The sequence below is a fragment of the Pelophylax lessonae genome, assembly GCF_965119305.1.
Source record: "Pelophylax lessonae genome assembly, chromosome: 1".
Lineage (NCBI taxonomy): Eukaryota > Metazoa > Chordata > Amphibia > Anura > Ranidae > Pelophylax > Pelophylax lessonae.
Window position 1 is genome coordinate 85347598 of NC_138768.1, and position 23067 is coordinate 85370664.

Genomic DNA, 23067 nt, shown 5'->3' on the forward strand with positions numbered 1-23067 from the left:
GATGGACAATAATCATTTGCATTGATCGGAAGCACTGAGATAAATGTGATCATATTTTAATCAATCAGGATATGAGGTTACATGGTGGAAAAAGAGATGTGATCGATAACGTATATTGGTAAGTTACCATGATATCTTAACTATTGATCGAAATCCACTTCACCAAAAAGTAACATATCGGTCAAATGCATTGTCAACTATAGAATGATTACTCCTATCGACAGAGATCAATCTGAAAAGAAATCAATCATTTATTGAAGCCTGAATGGCCACCATTAAAGGAATTTTAATCCTATCAATCGAAAGTATTGTTTCACAGAAAGGATCACAGGTTTTCTGTAACTGTTCTGGAATAATGTTTAGTGGTCATCTTAGCTAGAAATAGAGCTTTGTAAATTTTTCTTTAATATCATTACTCATAAGATGTTGTCTTAGGCCGCACACATACAATACATATACAAGTATTTACTGGTTACGGAGTACATGCACCCTCGTGCGCTACATCGACTTTTAGCTTTGAGCACTTAATGGCTCCCAGTCCACATAGGTTGACGGTTTTCTTCCTCCCAGAAGAACCAGTCTTGATGCAGAACATCTGTTCACTATTTTCAGGGCACTGATATGGGAGCAGGCAGAAGCACTGTGAGTCTGCCAAGAAGAAATGAGATTGATTAGAAGTTATCCAACGGTAGCAGAAGAACGATGAAGCAATGCAATAAGTCATGTTTAAATATCTGTCTTAACAAACTGGGAATATTCCAGCAATGTACACCTCATGAGAAATTAAATGCATCTGTCTGAATAATAAAATAATATGATGAGATTTCATAAAGCTGTGGTCCTCAGCCAGTGGCTTGGGAGTCACATGCATCCTTCAGCTACCTTTAATTCTGCTCCCATTTGCTCTCAGCATCTGCTCCATGGCATCTGCTGCATTGGATTATAAGCTTTCAATAAGCATGAAGTCAAGCAGAAGTTAATTTAATTAAAGATTTAACCTTATTAATAACTTCAATGTTTTTAGGGCTGTGTTATTGCAATTAGTGTAGCTCACCACTGCATTTTACATTGAAATGTGGCTAATGACATGACAAATGGAGCAAACTACTTCAACAGAGTATACAAATAATATACTTGTGGGGGCGTGGTGACCGCCAAGAGAAATGGCTGCATGATAGACCTGCTCCTCCGACAGCCAAGCTAAACCTGATCCTCCAGAGTGGATCCAGATTACCAAGGGACCCCTGTCATCTCCTCCAGTGCCCCTGAGCAACCTACCATGCTGAGACGCCACAGAGAAGCTTCCCAGCTCCAGAAGCTACCTGGGTTCTTTCTGACAATCCAGAAAGGACTTCCCCAAAATAGTGGAGAGAGACAAGCTACGGCGGCCGCAGTTGGTCCCGCAGTTGGTCCTCTAGTACCCGCTCAGTCGAAAGCTACAGAGAACCCCATGGATCACTCCATCCATGGGAAGCCCTGTATGCCCTCACAGCCACGCAGGGACTCCTGGGATGATAATGAATCCACAGAACCCTCTATGAAGGTAAGCGCTTTGGACACCCCCTTGCCTAATACACCTACTACAGAGGACACCATAGCTACATTCCCTACTCTGACACTAGACTTAAAGACATGTTAATGTCTCTCATAGCCTCACTACAAGCAGACCTCTTCTCCTGTGTGCATAAAGTAGCAGCAGAAGTTTGCGACTTAGGAGAATGAGTAGATTATGTAGAGGATAAAATGGGGGAACTCACTCAATCGTTTAACACCATGGTAGACACACATATCACACACGAGGAAGATATCTCTTGGAGCAAAGATAAAATCGCTGACCTAGAAGATAGATCTAGGCGCAATAATTTTAAGATCCAGGCGCAATAATTTTAAGATTCGTGGCATTCCAGAGACTATATCCTCCTCACAGCTGCCGCACGTTGTGAACAACCTATTTCAAAAGTTGATCCCATCGTTCCCACCCGAGGACCTAACCATTGATAGCATCCACAGGGTCCCTAAACCATCATTTTTCCCCTCCAATGTACCCTGAGACGTTCTCCTGTGGATTCACTTCTTCCAAGAAAGGAGAAGAAACTTGCGGCTTTCCGTAAGAAAGATCAGCTTTCAGCTAAAATGTAACCACAGTAACTATCATATTCGAGCAGGTAAGCGACGATTTTCTGCGTACTCCCAGAGGCTGTTCTCCTCACGATCCAGCCATTGTTGAGCCATGGATGATTTCTCAAAGAAATGGACTTCCCCCTTCGCTACTACCCAAAGCCTGGCAGGGTACAGCATAGCATATTGTAGATCCAATGCTCTCAGCCTTTTCTTGACATCAAGAATTGGGCCCTTTACTTCTGGATCTCGGTTGAAAAATCTGGGAATAGTGAGATTTTGGAATTATCCATAACCATAGCTGACCCCATGGTTCTGGCCTTAGATAGGATATATCTATGTCCTTGTAATTTAGCATTTTAAATAAGAATGGGCAAGGAGGGGTACCAGGTGGTAACGGACTTGCAGGGACTCTGTGTGCCCATTCCACAGAAAACATGGGGGGGAAAGAGTCTTTGCCAAAGGTAGTAAATAACCATTGAAGGTGACTGGATTTATCCCCTTAAGTTTTTTAGGTATTCCAATTGCCCACACATTGTTTTTCCTCAGCCTGTTTTCAAGGTTCTCTAGCTTTGCAGCGTGCTGGGTGACTGTGATATAAGTGCAGGCAACATCATGTAGGGGAATAGCTGATTCATTCAGTGGTGCCGTGTCATCTGTCTCTAAATGCTCTGCACTGTCATCGCCAGGGGAGGAAGACTGTGGAAGCTGGTCTTTAGGAGATGGTTTAGTAAAGAATTTCTAAACAGCATTACGATATTTGTCCTCTGCAGGTCTAGGAAGAAGGCCGCCATCTTGGGCACCCAGCTACCTTAGTCATCACATGTGATGGTGCTACCTCCTCTATCACAACCTTGAAAGATGGTCCCAGGCTCCTACGTTCTTAGGATATACTAGCAGACCACCAGCTTTCTGCTGCGACCAAGGTCTCCCACTCTCCAGTGTCAGAAGATTGGCAAGTGGTCTCCAACAGACGCTCCAATATGAAACGCAACCCCTAAGACTCTGGGCCATGATACCTTTTAGATCCTTAAGATGCAAGCAACATGAGCTCTAGACTCTTGAAGCCCCACAAAAGCTTATCTTTTTTCCTCACATCCACACTTTGTTTCAACCCCCGTTCAGTGTTGCAGAACTTCTGCCCATGGTTCTCATAGAACTCTCTTTTTTAACCTAACTACATGGCTTTCTTGTCGACCCCACAGCCATGGCCTTACTATGCTGCTCTTTGTTTCCGTTGTTTTAATTACTTTTCTTTTGTAGTTTCCACCTGATGTTTGTGGTACCTTCACTTTGATGCATTGGAACGTACACCAACGTACTCGATCAATCGCCACCAGAAAACCCTGATGATGCAACCCTGCCTCGCCAACTCTCGGAGCACCAACTCCTCAGAGATTCACGTGAGTCCACATATACACATATCGATCCCTCCTAAGCCACCATGACATTACAAATATTATCAATTAATGCCTCAATCACCCAGGCAAGAGGTCATCCCTGTGTAGCTATGTCCCACAGAGCCAACATTCTAACAGTCCAAGAGGCACATTTTCAGACTGATTCCCACCCTCATACACAAAGACTTCCAACAAATCTATTTCTCCAGCTTTTCAGCAAAGAAATGCAGTGTTCTGATAGCAGTCAAGACTACTGTGGACTTCACCCTACATGCTAAAATCAATGACCCGGATAGCCGCTTTATTATTTTACAACGTTATATTAACAACAAGCCTTATATTCTAGCAAGCGTATATGCTCCTAACACTGGCATTCTCTGCTTCTGGGTAAACTGTTCAAAAAGCTAACAACAAACAAATACGGACATCTCATCCTTTGCGGTGACTTTAATCTCACAGTTGATCCCCATCTTGATATGTCCTCAACACCCAAAGGCCGAGTGCCCTCACTCTGTGCGCTTCTACATAAAGAAGACTTGTATGATGTATGTAACTGCCTTCATTCTAGTGAGAAGGACTTTTCATACTTTTCCCCGGGACACAGGTCTTACTCATGAATTGACCTATTTGTTGTAGATATGGGGCTTTTGCAACAAGTGTCCTCATCTGCTATCTCCTCTATCACGTGGTTGGACCACGCTGGTATTACTCTCACAATAGTGGAGCAGAACACTTTGCCTCCAATAAAGTTGTGGCGGTGTAACAACAAGCTCATCAGAAATCCTAGTGATGGTGCTTTGCTCTCAGCATATCAAAGATTTTTTCTCAACCAATGATACTGATGACATTTCTCCCTTTACCCTTTGAAGTCCCCATAAGGCGTACATGAGGGGTAGACTTTGTTGGGGGCTTACGCCAAAAATAAATCTACCTCGAGGCTTAACGCCCTGTTAGCATAAATTCACACACAAGAACTCCAGAATAAAAAAAACGCTGGTCCAAGTTACATCTACCTCCCTCCTCAAACCACGTACAGAACTCTAACCTAAACTTTTGCAGACGCCATTTTTTTGTTTTCTGTTATTTTGAAAGTGTAAATGATGGAAATAAAATCTAACTTTTGTTGACATATTATAAGAATGTCTAATCTGTAATTTGATGCCTTTTGGAGATTTTTCCATCTTTCCTTGGCTTCTTTATGCACATTAATGCAAATTTTTACCTGGGGGGCCCAAACTTTCGATCCCCACTGTATGTGATATAAACAGAACCACAGTGAAACAAGAAAGGAGACAAAATTCCACTATCATATGTTAATAAATATATATCATTTTATTGTTGACCAATACATATTGGACACCTAGATACTCAACTTTTCCTAAATCAAAAAAAATTACAGCATTGTCATACTTCCTCAATGAAAAGCCAATGTGTATGGCTTCATTATCTACAGCAATAGAATATTATTGGTGATTTATTGTAATGTAAACTTTTATGGACACCTGACCATCACGCCAATATGAGCTTGTTGGTCATTCATCCCATCTAAACCCATGGACATACCAATTTGACATTAAAGCAGAATAAAACTCCGCTTCCAGAGTCCTAGGTTTTTGCCAAGCTGTGCATACTTGTATGTTATGACATAGTTCCCTGCCAAAGCATCCCTTTCCAGCACTGCAATGCCTGACTTGTCCCTCACCACAGGCATTAACATCTTTACCCAGTATTCTTCTAGGTTTGGCTTCTTCAACCATCTTGATTTGGCAGCCTAGAATGACGTAACTACTGTGTATATGCAATGGTGTTAATACATCTCAGCCCCCTGCACATGCTGGGATTGTACACTGAGCTCTACATGCACAGTGTACATTTAGAAAAAAACATTGCTGGGAGTCAGGTAAGATGTCAGCAATGTTTTTTAGATATATGTTGTGCCCACTTTGAAGGTAATAAGGCTTACACTGCCTTGGTAAGTCTTTCCACAAAATTTAGCAGTGTGTCTGTAGGAAGTTGTGCCTATTCAGACAAAAGAGCATTTGTGGGGTCAGTTGCTAATGCTGGATGACAAACAGCGTTATAATTTATGCCGAAGGTGTTTAGTAGGGTTAAGGTCAAGTCTCCATGCAGGCCATCCAGATTCCTCCATACCAAGCTCATCAAAACATATCTTCAGGGAGCTGGCTTTGTACACAAGAGCAATAGGCATGCTGGAAGAGAAAAGGACCTTCCCCAAACGTTCACCTCAAGGATGGAAGCTCACAATTTTCTAAAATGTATTTGTATGCTGTATCATTAACAGTATCCTTCACTGAAAATACCTAAAATCAGTTTGGATAAATGTCCACATGAGACTTTTATACTGTAAATCATAGAAACATCATGTTTGATAATTTACTTTAAAGCTCGCGTCCAGTCAAAACATAATTTTTTGTTTGGTTTTGAATACAGCAGGCAAGGGGTATAATCTCACTGAGGGTTCTATTGGCATCCATGGTTTTATAGAGGAGATTTTAAATGTCTGTCCTGGTGACCAAACAAGAAAAACAAAGATCTAGACAGCTGCAATACAGACAGTAAAAATCTGAATTAGGCTTATAATTTTCTACATTTCACTTTACTAAACTATTTTATTTCTGTGTCCAGAGATATTGCTAACTTCCTGTCTCGGTGACCACACCAAAGGTAAAGACAACCTCTCTGGCTACAGAAACAGCAGCAAACCTGTCACGAGTTTTCACCTTTCCCCACTCTGTCCAAAAATGTAAACAAAAATTGGCTGGAATTGTGCTTTAAAGTGTTGAATGATATATCACATTGAATTGTACCTGTACATCGCTCCCAGTCATAACAGAAGTCGGATCCACAAGCCTCCCTCTTTATGCTGTGGGTAGACAGTGAGATCCTGTCTCGCACCCAGTTTAGGTTGACATCATTGCATGGTCCATTATCTAGAAAATGAAGCCTCTTTCTTCCCAGGCACTGCTCAGCTAGGAAACGACAACGTGGCATAGTGACAGCACTATCACTATCTTGATCATAAAGGCAGAAATCTTCTGTGTAGTGTCTAGACAAAGAAAATTTGGGTTTATAAGTGTTTGTGTACAATTATATCCCAACCTACAGGAGACATGTTATTTCCTGTTCTCTATTTACCCATTAAAAAAAAAATACACCTAACAATCAATATAACAATGCTTTCGAAAAACGCAGTAGTATCAAATTAGAATAATAGCTAAAGACCCTCCAACTCCCACCTTTACTTATATCTTGTGGCTTGTTGAAAGAGTCCTCCCCCTCTCCTTTTTATACTGCCAGACATAAAACTGCCCACCACCTAGGCTCGGTGTTTAATACCAAGTCCTGGACTCTGTGTTATTAGCTTAATCACCAAAGCTAAAGTCTGGTCAAATGGCGTATGGGTGCCCCTTCCTTGTATATTCAGTATAAAATGCTTGTTTAGTCTAGAGGGGATGTCATAAAGAGTATTACTTATCGATTATAGTCCTGAGAAATTGTCCCATGAAGTGTATCATCTTCTTTGGTTGTGTGGTTGCCCCTTTCACTGTCATCATCATGTGCAATGCAGGACCAGTGGCCATTGCTGCCCACATTCCAGGGTGGCTTACATAAAACTAAAAAGGTAAGTATTATTTTCTATTATATCTCCTAAGACTAAACTAGAGATACAGAATATATGGGTGGTGTTCAGGTTTAACTTTAGTCTTTCGAGGGCAAATTAACCACCTCCCGCAACCGACATTCCTGAAGAAGTGGTTGTACCGGGATGATGCCTGCATTAACCTGGTACCATTTTTTTAGAGCCGGCCGTCGGCTTTCAGGAGATAACCCCCCCCTCCTGCCACCTTCTGTGGCTCTGCCCAGGTCTCCTGTCCCACCGGGAGACCCGAGAAACCAGCCAGCATGTCCACTGTCTGGTTGGAGTCCCGAGTTTACTTGGCTGCCAGTGGCGCAGATTTAAATAAAGTGTCAGTATTGAAAAATGCAGATTTCTGCGTTTTGAATACTTTTAAGTGCAGTGGAGGGGCCTGGGATCCAAATTTAAAGTGCCCCCGCAAATTTAAAGCCCCTCTGTCCCTGTTATCTCATGCACCAAATAAAACGCATATGTAAGTCACGCCCGCAATTTGCTTTGATGTTAAATGTACTGTTATTTAGGGTCTATTTCAGATTCAAGTATCTTTCAAATATCAGGGAAAGGTGTTCAATAATTATTTTGTGGCTTACACAAGTCTTTGTATAGACTGGCAAACTAAAATTGGGGAGGAGATACAGTAGTGTTCTTAGATTGTACTTTTCTAAAGCAGAATGTTGAAGTGAACAGCTACAGAAACCCCCAGGTTAAACACAGAAGCCTTGGGCTTATACTGTATATATAACTGTTGCTGCCATATGTATTTCATATCACAAACATGTGAACATAGTGGTATCCTCATAATCTGCTTCATCAGCTGTTTGAAATGCAGCCCTGCTTTCACCAAACCATTAGCCTGAGCAGGCTAAAAAGTCCTCATCACCATCCCTAACCAACCAACTAACATATACATAAAGCAGTGACACATCACTGTCACAGGGAGTGCAGAGACAATGTGTCGATCTTCTCCGTGCTGTGTAAGAGTCAAGATGGCAGCTTGAAATAACTAGGAATTTGCTAATATTCTGGAGGGGTTTTGTTCACTGATCATTCACTCTTGTGAGTTGCTTATAAGTGAAATAAATCAAGAAATAATAATTTGTGGTTAGCCAAAATACCACATTTATAAATGCACAAGGACTTTTTACAAAATAGAAGGCTCGGACATTGATGGTATCACATGGTTAACATGACATTCAATTGTAAATATTTAAAAGAAGGCTGTTTGGCAAATTCCATTGCATTAGATATAATGTATAATTTATATTATTCAAATACTTTACACCAATCTATCACTGATTAGTCACACCAGTGCACTTGTTTCAATCTTTACCAAAAAAATATAATTTACCAGTTGCTGATGATTCAGTGGAGTGAGGATGCCTTTACACATTTCGCAGGCGTAATACAACCTACTTCCTCGGGAGAGCATTAGAGGTATAGCAATCATTTGTCATCCAGTTGCACCACAGTTTAAACTATGATGATCTCACAGAGGCAAATACATAGTTACTAGATGAAAGGGCGAAAGTGCCAGTATCACTGTGCCATTTGTGGTAACTCTGTCTAATATAAAAGCAGATGTAGGTCTATGGTGCCTTCCTTTCAGGCATTAATAAAACCAGTCCAGTGAGTGAATCAGGTTTGCTGTAAAAACCCTAAATGGACTTTCAGAATATAAATGGAAGTATTCAATGTCAATGTATCACACTAGTCCCAGTAATCCCAGTTCCTCCTTGTACATGAAAGTACTGGACACAAGGAGATATCCACCATACTAAGTATAGATCTCAGGCTTCTCAAAAGAAGAGTGAGGTCCTCATGATTTTATCTGTGGGGCAACTGGATGACAAATGATTACTATACCTTTGATGCTCCCCTAACGAAGTAGGTGTGCCTATGAAACCTTTATAGCAACCATCCCTACTCCATTGAATCAACAGCATCTGTCACAGAAACATTATTCGTTCGTTTTTGCAATACTATGTGCTGTTACAGTACAATTTTAGGTACATTGATGCTGCAGGCCAGTGGTACCTTGAGGTAAAGCCTTTGGAGGTTTAAATGATATACTGTATAATGCAATTATGTTTGCCAGATGGTCTTATTTTTTATGTTTACAATCTAATATGAATTTAATTGGATTTAATTAAAAACTATATTTTTTGTATAATTATTTGTATTGAAATACCGTTAAAGTCCAGCCATTTTTTTATGCAAAAAGTCCCTAGAAACTGATTAATTCATATGTAAACCAATGGAGAATTCTACATTGTACCTTCTTGTCCCTCTCCATAGGCTAAACACAAAAACTGACCATTAAACATTCATGATTACAGGAGTGCTGGCACATAGGAGTACCTAAATGTGGTCATATCAGGTCTGACCACCCTCTTGTGTGTATGGGAACCTTAGGAAAGTTCTGATCACCGAATGGCTTATTGCAAGGACTACTAGACAATTATATATATATATATATAGAAATTAAGATTGTAAGATGCAGCAGAGAATGTACACATTACCCACAATCCTCTTCTGGGGACATGCAGACACATTCAGAGCCAAGTAGCTTTTGACCTGGTTTACAGTTGCCTTGATTCACCGTTGGCAGGGCTAAAAAAAACAATACAAATTAACGTTGCTAGCAAGACTGATACATAACATGATCTAAGTTGTCATAAAAAAGGGAATTCTGGCTTATCATTTTACAACAGCAGAAATGTTCCTGAACTGTGATTTTGTAGCCTGTGCCTCGCTAAAGTAAATTGGTCACTTCAAATTATGAATATGATTAAATAAATAAAATAATGAAATATGAATAAATGCATATGTAGTGCTCAACCCTGAAAGGGCTGCTGATTTGTCCCAGATTATTTACAGCAGCCAGACACTCAGCAACTTCTAGCTTGGTGAATAGTCTAGAGCAGTGGTCTCCAAACTGTGGCTAGGGGGCTGGATGTAGCCCTTTGCTTGCTTTATCAGGCCCCTGGGATACTATTCACCAAAAATAGGACATAATTCCTTCAACTGATACCAACAATAGGGCACTATTACTACCAATGACCCCAACAATGGAGCACTATTTTTCCCATTGACACCAATTTTGGGGACATCATTCCTCCCATTTAAACCACCTGCAGGGCCCTATTCTTCCCAATGACACCAATGATTTTGTACTATTCCTTCCCTTGGTAACAACAATGGGGCACTATTCCTCCCAATGACACAAATCATGTAGAAATTTTTTTTCCCCGAATACCAACAATGGGGCAATGTTCCTCCTACTAATACCAATGATGGGGCATTCTTAACCCTTATTGGCGCCAGAGCATTTTCTACTCACACTGGCCACAGTCTGGCCCCCTCAAAACCCTAAGGACAGTAAAGTGGCTCTTTGTTCAGAAATTATGGAGACCGCTGGATGACTTGGATAGGACACAGGGAGAAGTGGGATACTCCAGAACACTGAAGCACAGTGACAAGACACGCTTCTCTATGCAGCTGCTTCTCAGAACAGCCCCTTCAGCAATTGCTGCAGGAATGGACAGCACAATGTGTCAGGCATATGGGGTTAATAGCAGCCACAGTCACCTAGATCCTGCACTCAGGTATGTACTCATAAGTTTTTGACAGCTCGGATGCCTCCCTCCAGGGCCAGGCAGACATCTCCTTAGTGGACTTTTCAGACCAAATCCCTGGTGAACTCCCTTGCTTAGGTCAAAGGACTCTAGCAGCATAGCCCCCCCCCCCCAGCTTTGTCATTGCTAGAAACTCGATGAAAGCAGATAGAATTTGGGAACTTCTCCTCCTGGGCAAGTACAGGGCAACTCTAGGCTTCCGGCTTTTTATGCCCACTCCCAGCCACCATATGGGCACCCTCTCCTGGGGATTGGCTGGGACAACATAACAATTAAATTGCTTCATCCAGTCCACTAATTTCTAGAACTTTCCAGAAGACAGGGGAAACAGACAAACCCACAGCCAGGGACGTCCAGAGCAGATAAGAGCAGTCACACACTGCCCCCTTGAGGAAAATAACTAAAATTACCTAACCAATCTAGCAACCTATAGTGGAGGGTGCTACATGAAAAAGTAGATCCAGCAATAGGGGAACTATCTTGACTTTTCCTCTAAAAGTCAAGCTCGGCCTTGTGTTTATGTGGTTTTCAATGAAGGTAATCTCTGCCTATCCATTTTCCATAAAATGTTCAGTTTGAATTGCCCAGATTTATGACTGCTTTACATTCTAATTTTGTAAATTTACTGATTTTACTAAACTCTGCTAGATAAGAATGAAGTTTACATTCTCTGTGCCATTTTGCTGATCATCTGCCATTTAGGTCTATTCATAACATAGGCTATAGAGACAATTCTCAGCATTGCAGTAAATCAGGCTTTAGAAAAGCTATATTCGTAGCTTACAGTTTACACCTACTAGTTGAAAATGGCAAATGTAAAAAACCATATGCAGCATTTCCTATCTGCTTGACTAGAAAGATTTTTTTTAAATTATATTTGCTGATCATTATAAGTAAATTATGAAAATATAAAATACATGTTATACTCCCTTTTTACCTTTTTCACAGTCCAGTTCCCCCTGAATAGGTGGACTCCACTCGTAGTTGCTTCCACATGTGTAGCGAGTTTTACCAGTGACAGTAAAGCCAGAAGGGCAGCTTAAATTAATCACTTCACCGACTTTATAATCTGACTTAAATCGGGATATCGTCACATCATGAGTGGCTGCTGGTCTAGGACATGTTGTTCCTAAAAGAGAAATTTACAGCAAGTTTTGAAAATTATTAATAACTGATGAAAGGGTGCTTCTTTGTGTACATGACCAGTCAGCTTGCAGTTGCACTTGAAGCAGAGAGACACCCATGGGGGACATACTGGGCAAGTTTTCACCTTTATTAGTGTACAAGAGGAAAATATATAGTATATGTTAAAAAAAGAGGGAGATTGAGATGTCAGAAGATGTGTAATGTAGTATCCGAGGTGTAGAGGTAAAAATATAGATGAAGTGAGTACAATGACGTCTCACCACCAACTGGAACGCTTTGCAGACGTGGTAAAAGATGACCTGATTCCATGAGACACGAAAAAAAATGTGATACCAAGTGAGTATTTATTCTGCTGTGTACAGTGAATCCGGAAAGTTTTCAAGCGCTTCACTTTTTCTATATTTTGTTATGTTACAGCTTTATTCCAAAATGGATTACATTTGTTATTTTCCTCAAAATTCTACATACAATATCCCATAATGACAATGTGAAAGAAGTTTGTTTGAAATCTTTTAAAATGTATTAAAAATAGAAAATGAAAAAAAAAAAATCACATGTACATAAGTATTCACAGCCTTTGCCCAATACTTTGTTGAAGCACCTTTGGCACCAATTATAGCCTCAAGTCTTTTTAAGTATTATGCTACAAGCAAGGTAAACCTATTTTTTGGCAGTTTCTCCCATTTTTCTTTGCAGGACCTCTCAAGCTCCATCACGTTGGATGGGGAGCGTCGGTGCACAGCCATTTTCAGATCTTTTCAGAGATATTCAATCGGGTTCAAGTCTGGTCTCTGGCTGGGCCACTCAAGGACATTCACAGAGTTGTACCGTAGCCATTCCTTTGTTATCTTGGCTGTGTGCTTAGGGACGTTGTCCTGTTAGAAGATGAACCTTTGCCCCAGTCTGAGGTCCAGAGTGCTCTGGAGCAGGTTTTCATTAAGCATGTCTCTGTACATTGCTGCATTCATCTTTCCCTCAATCCTGACTAGTCTCCCAGTTCCTGCCACTGAAAAACATTCCCACAGCATGATTCTGCTACCGCCATGCCTCACTGTAGGGATGGTATTGGCCAGGTGATGAGCGGTGCCTGGTTTCCGCCAAACATGACGCTTGCCATTTAGGCCAAAAAGTTAAATTCTTGTTTCATCAGACCAGAGAATTTTGTTTCTCATGGTGTAAGAGTCCTTCATGTGCAAACTCCAGGCGGGCTGCCATGTACTTTTTTACTGAGAAGTGGCTTCCGTCTGGCCACTCTACTACAAAGGCCTGATTGGTGGAGTGCTGCAGAGATGATTGTTCTTCTGGAAATTTCTCCTCTCTCCACAGAGAAACGCTGGAGTTCTGTCAGAGTGACCATTGGGTTCTTGGTCATCTCCCTGACTAAGGCCCTTCTCTCCCGAACACTTCGTTTGGGCAGGTGGCCTGCTTTAACAAGAGTCCTGGTGGTTCCAAATTTCTCCCATTTACAGATGATGGAGACCACTGTGCTCATTGGGACCTTCAATGCTGCAGACATTTTTCTGTACCCTTCCCAGATCTGTGCCTCCATACAATTCTGTCTCAGAGGTCTACAGACAATTCCTTGAACTTCATGGCTTGGTTTTAGCTCTCATAAGCCCTGGTAACTGTGGGACCTTATATAGAAAGGTGTGTGTCTTTCCAAATCATGTCCAATCAACTGAGTTTACCACAGGGGGACTCCAATCAAGTAGTAGAAACATCTCAAAGATGATCAGTGGAATCAGGATGCATCTTAGCTCAAGTTTGAGTGTCATGGCAAACGCTGTGAATACTTAGGTACATATGATTTTTTTCATTTTATATTTTTAATAAATTTGCAAAGATTTCAAACAAACTTATTTCACGTTGTCATTATGAAGTATTGTTTGTAGAATGTTAAGAACAATAACGAATGTAATCCATTTTGGAAGAAGGCTGTAACATAACAAAATGTGGAAAAAGTGATGTGAATACTTTGCGGATTCACTGTATAGTGACCCTATTGCTGATGCATTGTCGTTGGAGATTCACTGGTATGTTGATGCAATAGCATTACTAGTCTGATGTTACCCTGAGTGTTCCTTTGTTATATTTATTACTGTTAATGTGCCTTGAATGTGGTGCATGGTGACAGTGTCTCTTTTATAGGGACAGATGAGAGGCCCTCCACTGTCAAAACTGGCGTGCGTGTAGCTGAGCTGCAGCCTAAAAGCATGCATTTTCTGCCAAAGACCAACTACTGTGGGAAGCTCTTCCCTGATTGCTACCACAGTATTCTAAATCTAATAGGATGACACCCCCTTCCACCTTTTGCTATATTTATAAGTGCTAATGTGCCTTAAATGTGCTACCTAGTGCAGTAGATTAGATTAGTAGATTATAATAATATTTTTGTATGTTATCTTTAGAATTAAAGATTTCTAAATGAGTTTTTCCTGTATGGTGAGCACCATTCACTCTTATACAAATCCATTCTATATACTTAGCTATAAATTGTGAGTCATGGATTATTGAAATGGCAGTAAAACATGTACAATGTAAGTCTTTTTACCCTGGTCTAAATTTCCATATAAATGAATACAATAAATCCTGGACAAGAGAATAAAGCACTTACTAACACACTTGACATATTCCTGCTTCCATTTTCCATCAGGAAGACATCTCACGAATTGATATCCAGATAGTTCATAGCCAGAGAAGCACATTATTTCAATCTCCTCGGCAACTTTGTACCACCTCTTTTCATTCTGTCCAGAAAAAGATATATTTTAATTCAATGTATGTATTATTTTCTACATTTGGTACTTATTCATTATTTTGTTTATTTTGTATTATTTTATTATTAACATGTATTATTTTATTTATTTAATTATTATCATTTTATTACTAACTTTAAGGTAACATTTAATGTCACTACAGAGGACAAGGGGGCACTCTTTACGTCTGGAGGAAAAGAGATTTCATCTCCAAATACAGAAAGGCTTCTTCACAGTAAGAGCTGTGAAAATGAGGAATAGACTCCCTCAAGCGGTAGTTCTGGCAAGCTCAGTAGAGTGTTTTTTCAGAAAGGCCTGGATTCTTTCCAAGATGCACATAATATAACTTTGTACTATTATTTATAGATAAAGTTGATCCAGGGAATATCAGATTGCCTCTTGAGGAATCAGGAATGAATCCCCTGCTGGAGCAAATTGGATCATGCTTCATTTGCTTTTTTTTGCCTTCCTCTGGATAAACTGTTGGGTATAGGATTGTATATTTTTTCCCCCTTTTATTGGTTGAACTGGAAAGACTTGTGTCTTTTTCAACCAGACTAACTATGTAACATTTATTATTTTCAATAATTTTATGAGACTATCTTACAAAAATTCTGTTACTTTTAAAGCAACCCCATTGTCATATTAAACTTGCTAAGCAAGCTATACTGCTGAACACCGCTCTGATCTTGAGAAATGGGCCCTGGAAGTCCACTTCCAGGAGTTCTGGGTTTCCAGCAGCTCCAACTGGTCCCCCCCTGCTGACATCCACATCTTTACTGTATCCTATAATAAGTGGAGATCAGCAGGAGAAACCAGTGAGAGCTGCAGAGGACCCATAATCAAGTACAAAAGGCACAGACATAACATTTTCAATAGTGATAACAGAATTATGGCAATCTCAAAGATGCTTGAGTTATAGAAAAGACTTCATATGGCAAGATATCGAGACAGCGTCAACAATTTAAGGCAACTAATCTAAGAGTGTACAGGTGTGCTGGTAACTAACAAACATTCAAACAGTATGGCATCTGGATAAATGCATGTATCTCTGGTCTGAGATTCTAGCTAAGGGAGGGCTTAGGGAGTGGAAGCTGACAATAATATCTAGAGTAGAATAGAGAACTATCCTTAAAGGCATCAAGTAGGTAAGCCACAATGAATATTAGGTCAGAAACTAACATAAAAGAACAGAGCATTTGGAATGTCTAGGGAGCACTATAAATTGGAGTGGTGAGCTATGCTTGGATCCGGAGTTTGCCGAGAGCATCCGAGGCTTCTGCCTGAAGGTACCAGTTGGTGTATTCGAAGGGTGTCATGTGAAGAGAGGTGTCCTCTGCTGAGAATGTATGTTCCATGTAGTGTTTCCCTCTAGAAATGAAGCACTTCAACGGTTTGGATTGCTGGGGGATAGTGTCCAGCTTCTCTAGAAGAAATAGTTTCAGGAGTGTTTGCCTCACTGCAGTGATTTGTGGAGGGGAGGGATATATCCAGGTCTGCATGATCACTCTTCATGCTGTCAGAAAGAAAATGTGGGCCCAATGTGGGAGTGGGGCATGAGATTGCATTGATGAAGCGGTTGGCAACCTGTCATAACTGAAGAGGCACAGTAGGGGGTCTTTAGGTGCATTAAGTCTTAATATTTTGGAAAAATATATCGTAGAACCTGGTCCCAAAAGGAAGAGATATGGTGGCATTCCCACAGCCTGTGGTAAAGTGTGGGTCATGACCCGTTACACCAGAGGCAAACGGTGGACAAAGGGTTTTTGGCATGTTTAGTAAAGCAACAGGGCCACTTTAATTGTTTTTTAAGATTAACTTTGAAATGTTCTCCTTGGAAAATGTGTAACATTTCCAATATTTCTAATATTCACCCTAATGCAGGCCATACACAGGAAATGTTTCTGGTGAATGCAACCACTTTTAACTAGCTGTGGACTGCAAAAGAAAAACCAAACTGATAACACAGGACTGACAACCATCAACCGTTTCCATCCATCACAATTTTGTTTCATGGTTTTGAAAGGTTTAGCGGTTAATCTGTTCAGTCAGTTTTGTGATTTAAGGCCTGAAGAAGAGATCTCAATATAAATGTACTGTTCAACTACTGAGATCCCTATGCTAAACTACTCTTTTAATCCAAAGTTTATCTTGTTACCTTTGTTATCTTGAAAAGCCAGTAGAAAGAAAAAGAAGCAGTGAGAAAGCATTTGTGGATTTTTTTGCACATTAACCTCCCTGGCGGTATGATTGTTTCCGATTTTAGGTGCTGAAAGCGGTACAATTATTTTGAATGTAATTCTTAAGATCGAGCAGCCCAAACCAACAATTTACATATGATTATTTTTTTCTGTGCGTTCTTCTTTACAACATCTCGGGTATGATAAAGTTTGAAACACAAAATCATAAATTATAATATAATAAATAACTATAAATAAGTTAAAGTATGTATGTATTTATGTATATATATATATATATATATATATATATATATATATATATATATATATATATATATATACGTATACACAGGGCTTTTTTTCAGCGGGAACGCGGGGGAACGCAGTTCCGGCACCTCCAGCACTGAATGTATGTAATTGCAAGGAATGCAACATTATCTATTGCTGCTGGCTGCTGAGGGATCTATTGTTGATGGTGAGGATCCATTCCTGCAGGAGGTTATATTGCTGCTGGGGAGGTCTAGTGTGGCTGCTGGGGGATATATTGTCTATATTGTTTATTGCATATATTGGAAGAGATCTCATTTTGCAGGGGGGGGGTCTATTGTTAATGGGGTGGTTCTTATGTTGCTGAGGGGTCAGTTGTTGATGGGAGGGATCTACTCTTTATGAAGCAGTCTATTGTAGCTGGCTGCTGGAGGGTCTATTGATACTGTCTGCTGGGAGATCTGTTGTTGCTGCTGGGGACCCATTGTCGCTGGCTGGATCTATTGCTGCTGGGGGGGTCTATTATTGTTGGCTGCAGGGGATCTATTTTACTGCTTCTTTGTTATCAATAAAAAAAATCCATACAAATTGCTTAGTACCACAAATGTTACTTGGTTCTGTATTTTCTAAAAAGGATGATCCTGGGAGGTGGGTAGTGGGTAGAACCAAGGAATGGTTCACGCAGGTAGGTAGGGGCGGAGACAAGGGGAAAGTCCGAAAAAGGGAGTTCCTGCACCTATTTTTGGAGAAAAAAAGCCCTGCGTATACATATATTATATATAAAGTACAGTAAAACTGCAGGAAAGGGCACTGGGGGGCAAACTAATGTGAATTTATTTTATTTTGTAATGTATCAGTGTGTTTGTGTGTTTTACTATTTGAATTTGCCGCCGGTTCCACCCCCCTGTGAGCGTCACGTCGCAGGAGATGGAAGCCGGGGCTCACAGCATCGGGCGGAAGATCCAGCCGCCATATGCTGCAGGGACACATCATGGGATCCCGGCGACAAGGTAAGTAGCCTCTCTTACAGGATCCAGCGATCTCCCTAGCGGTAACCCCGAATCACACTCAGGAATACCGCTAGGGAGGTTAAATGGTATGTAAATGTTGTGTTATTGTGCGTTGCATCATATGGTAATGTTCATTGCGTTAAGGCAACCTATTCATTTTAAATGGATTTTCAACATGCAAGAATAAACCAAAAAGCACTAATGCAGCATTTTTTTTTTTTTTTTTAAGTAGTGCACCACAACACATTGGGGTTGATTTACTAAAGGCAAAGGCACTGTGCACTACAAATGCACGGCAAGTGCATTTGGAAGTGCAGTCATGTAGTTCTGAGGGGAAGCTCTGCCGATTTCTATCATTCAATTATGTGCAAGCAAAAATGCTGTTTTTTACTTTCTTTGCATGTCCCCCTCAGATCTACAGGAACTTCACTTCCAAATGCACTTTCAGTGCACTTGTATTGCACAGTGTATTTGCCTTTAGTAAATCAACCCCAATACATTGTATTGCAATAGGGTTGATTTACTAAAATTGGAGAGTGCAAAATCTAGTGCATGCAAGCAGGATATGACATATCTGGGGGGATGTTCTGTACACCATCTGTATACAGAACACCTCCGCATTTTGCAGAAGATTACATCACTGCAGATTAAAAAGGAAAGGGAATTTTTAATAACATTTCATTATAATGTTACTTATGTCACGATTGTATACACTATATTATTTTCTTATTTATTTGCTATTTTTTCCCCCCGCGAAAGTGGAATTACCCTTTAATTGAACATGCTGAAGTTAGAAGCTACTATGCCCAGCTGCGCCAGATTTTACACTTTTAGTAAATCAACCCCTATGTGTTGTGGTGTGCTAAAACACATGGATGAAATCTACTAAAACTGGTGCATACAGAATATGGTGCAGCTGTGCATAGTAACCAATCAGCTTCCTGGTTTAATTGTGCTTAAATGGTAAATCCACTTTCGTGGGGAAAAAAATAGCAAATGAGGAAAAAACAATATAGCGTATACAATTAACACACAATTCATATTGTGATTGAATGTTATTAAAAATGACCTTTCCTTTTCAATCTGCAGCTGTTATAATTTTCTGAAAATGCAATACAATATGGCTACCTGGAGGTGTTCTGTACAAAGAATGTATACTGACCACACCCCAGAAACATAATTTCCCACTTGTGTGATTGGCTCACCAATTTTCCCAGAAGTCTGCATAAGATACAAGTCAGATTTCTGGCATCCCCTGCAACAAAAAATTTATTTTTGGTGAGATACTCCCAATAGGAACACGTCTAAATGGATTCAGACCGAGCAGCTTCCCTCAGTAGAGCTCTGCAGATGCCACAGCTGATAGATTATTTTGAAACCACTCCCATTTGACCCACTCAGCACAGAGGCACAGAGGAACAAACAATGATTTCTTCAGAATACCAAAAGGTAGGAATCAGCAACAAAGTTTGTTAAAATCCTTGCAATGTACAGAGATCACCCAGAGGGGAATATTTTCTTCTCAACAAAAGTTGAGTTACGCTTTAAGTGAACAATCTGAAGGTAGAAGCTGATTGGTTACTATGCACAGCTGCACCAGATTCTTTGTGCACCAGTTTTAGTAAATTTCCCCCATGTGTGTTGGATCTGTTTTGTCCTAATGCATTGATATGTATATATATATAATATATATATATATATATATATATATATATATATATATATATATATATATATATATATATATATATAATATATATATAATATCAATATATATAATATTGGTAATGTTATAAATGAATGGCAATATGACATGCATCACAACACATTGCATTACAATTAACTTTTTGCACCATTCTGCTCTCTTAAATATACAATTGAAAGCATTTCGTTATATCTGATAATTGCAAGAAAATACCTTGCAATTTTAATCCAGAAAAGGCTCTGTGTAGTCAGTACACAACAGGAAATTAGGAGCTGATCACATTTCTGGCAGATCAACAGGTATTTTTCTGTAATGTAGGGGCTTCTTTCATTTTGCCTTGACATACCCTTTAATTTGTCATGGTCTGTGTAAATGGGGGCACGGTAGAAGTGTGTTTTTTGACATCCTATTTCTCAGCGCACAAAGTTGGTAGGTATGGTACTTATATTGCCTTCTTGAGGCGGGATTATAAAACTTTAATTTATTTTACAAATCGTTAATTTTAAATAAAGGTATATATTATCTTACAACAAACAGTGCGTTCTCTGGTGGCTCTGGCTTTGGACATCCACTGTCTGGATCTGGATGAGTTTGGTCCACTTCCTTTTTGTCTTCATCATCGTTAATGCACAGAGCTCCTCTAGATAAGTAATAAAACACATAATGGTAAATTATAAATAAATTGTATCTATAGATAAAACTTTTTTTTATTTTAGAGCCGGTTCACATTGCAGCAACCTGACTTGCCGGGGCGACCCGCGAGGTCGCGGTGCACAGCGCGCACCGCGACCTCGGAGAGACCTGCATGGACTTCATATCATTGAAGTCAATGCAGGTCGCTCCGAGGTCGCCCCAAAGAAGCTCAGGACCCTTTTTCTAAGTCGGAGCGACTTGTGTCGCTCCTATTAGAACGGGTCCTGTGCTAATCTATGGGCAGGCGACCCACGGCGACCTGTCAGGCGACCAGGTCGCCTGACAGGTCGCCCCAGTGTGAACGGAGTCTTAGAGTTTGCTGACATTTATTGAATGCACCAACAAAACTAAAAACCACGATCACGCTACCACTGTACTTATTCTAAAAACAACCCCTTATTCAAGAGCTGCTGCAGCCACCAAAATGTGTTCTTTGACCTAGATGAAACCAAAAAAAAAAAATAAAAAAGGTGTTGTGCTGCTTAAACGAAATCATCCCAAAAATATTTGTGTCAAATTAAAACCCAATATATATTCATGAAAATACTCATAAATAAACATAACTCATAAATGCGAACATAAACAGTCTCTTTCACAATACTCATGTAATCAGTGCAGCAAACACAATACAAATTTTTACCAGTATTGTTAGGATTAACACAACACCAGTGCAATAAATATACTATAAATGATCATGTGTAAATCACAATATATACAGTAAAAAAAACAATCCTAATGCAACAAAGTAAAAATCAAAAATAAATGTGCAACATAAAAGTCTATGAATCAGATAAAGAAGTGGGGCATGCTGGGTTGATGATGTCAAAAGGGGGGTGGGGTCATCTGATGACATAATTTGGTGGCTCCACCCTTTAGTTCTTTAAGAACTGTCAGGAGGTGGAGATGTCAGATGGCGGAAGCTTACGTCTGGTGCGGACCGTTTCTTTTTTTTTTCGGGTCGGTGGAGGCGGTGTTTATCATGATTGATATAGGATTATATAAGTTGGTGTATCCCACTCATTCCCTTCTCCCATCCAAGTTCTCAAAAAAAAAAAAAAAAAAAAAAAAACAAAGCTACTGGACTGTTTCCTGACTGAGCCAAAACTCTTGGGAAAATGTTGAACTGTCGTGCTGTTGCTAATGGTAACCCAGGGGAACCCGTAACCAGCAGCTCCCAAGGGAGTAGTGCTACATTTGGGGGCTAAAAATAAAAAACCCAGTGGTGATCAATTACCACCAAAAGAAAGCTATTTGTGTAAACAAAAAGATAGAAAATTTCATTTTTAATGGCAATTGCGTTGAATAACCACGCAATTGCCAGTCAAAATAGCACTGCGCTGAATAGCAAAAAATGTCCTGGTCATGAATAGGGTAAAACCTTCTGGAGCTCAAGTGGTTAAGGATTACATTGTTATGTGTTTAATTGTAATGTCAATAGAAATAAAAATCTAACAGTGGTTCTAACCCTTCTCTGCACTTTCTAAAACAAAATAATGGATTTAATGTGGACCTTGGCATTCCAAATGGATATCAGTTTTGGAACCATTCTCAGCATTGTGACTCTTCCCTCCCTCCTATTTCTAAGCCCAATTTTCTACTCCATAACTGGCTAACTTTCTCACTTTATTGCCCTATATATACATTTGTGTGTTTTTCAGATCCTTATCTCTGTAGTTTTGTCTCTTAACATTCCGTCAAATTTAAAAAAAAAGTATCATGGACAATACTCAACTGTGTTAAAACTAAAATATAAAGTTTTAGCGGGTGTTGGCCTTTAAATTTGGTTTCAGTGATTTAAAAATAAAATATGTGCTTCCAGGGACGAAAACCAATATTCTGCTTTAGATTTCCCAAACTCTGCTGATTCTAACCGGTACATGCACTCGTCTTTCCAAACACTGAATGGGCAAGAAGCCAAGCAAAAAGGAAGCAGAGGAACCAGATGTAACAAGTTTAATCTTTATTCATGATCTCTAGCCAATGTTTGTCCGACACTTTCCAGAGCAGGCTGGATGGTGCAGTCTTCATTGTATGGGTTTTATTTATTTATGGATTTCAATATAAATCCTGCCTCACGTTGGCCCCCCCGGGTATTTAAAACCCATAGAAGTGCCAAGTTCAGCTGCTATCATATTGTTTTGTAGACCTAGATAATCTAAGGAGATTTGAAAATGTGCGATGAGTGAGTTAAGTTAAACCCTGCTTAATACAGAGGAGAACACAAGATTAAAAGAAGAATCCACAACATTTAAAAGAAGACAAAATTTACTGTCTAGCTGCATGATGCCTCTACTTTTTCAGGTAAAGAGCCAAACCAGGCAAGGTCAGTTTGAAAACTTTGCGCAGGGATGGGACAAGGAGGGGGGGCAGGAGGGACAGCTTCCCCAGGCACTGTGTTCTTATGTGGAAAGAAGAGTGCCATGGGACGAGCTGCACCCTCCCATACAGCTTGCAACTGGCTGCCAGAGACCAGGCTGAGAGTGTTCTCACCGTTCTCTG

The 23067-nt window shown here is 40.1% G+C and overlaps 1 protein-coding gene across 1 annotated transcript in view; it reads right to left on the minus strand.

The window, feature by feature from the left end:
* Positions 1-386: 386 nt before the first annotated feature.
* C6 (complement C6) overlaps positions 387-23067 on the minus strand; it is a 164518-nt gene continuing 141837 nt past the window's right edge. The window contains exons 13-18 of the mRNA XM_082261715.1: positions 20404-20515; positions 14572-14704; positions 11749-11940; positions 9696-9786; positions 6347-6585; positions 387-648 (exon numbers count right to left, since the gene is read on the minus strand). Of these exons, the coding sequence (XP_082117841.1) occupies positions 473-648; positions 6347-6585; positions 9696-9786; positions 11749-11940; positions 14572-14704; positions 20404-20515 (943 nt within the window). The 3' untranslated portion in view covers positions 387-472. The remainder of the gene's footprint in view (positions 649-6346; positions 6586-9695; positions 9787-11748; positions 11941-14571; positions 14705-20403; positions 20516-23067) is intronic.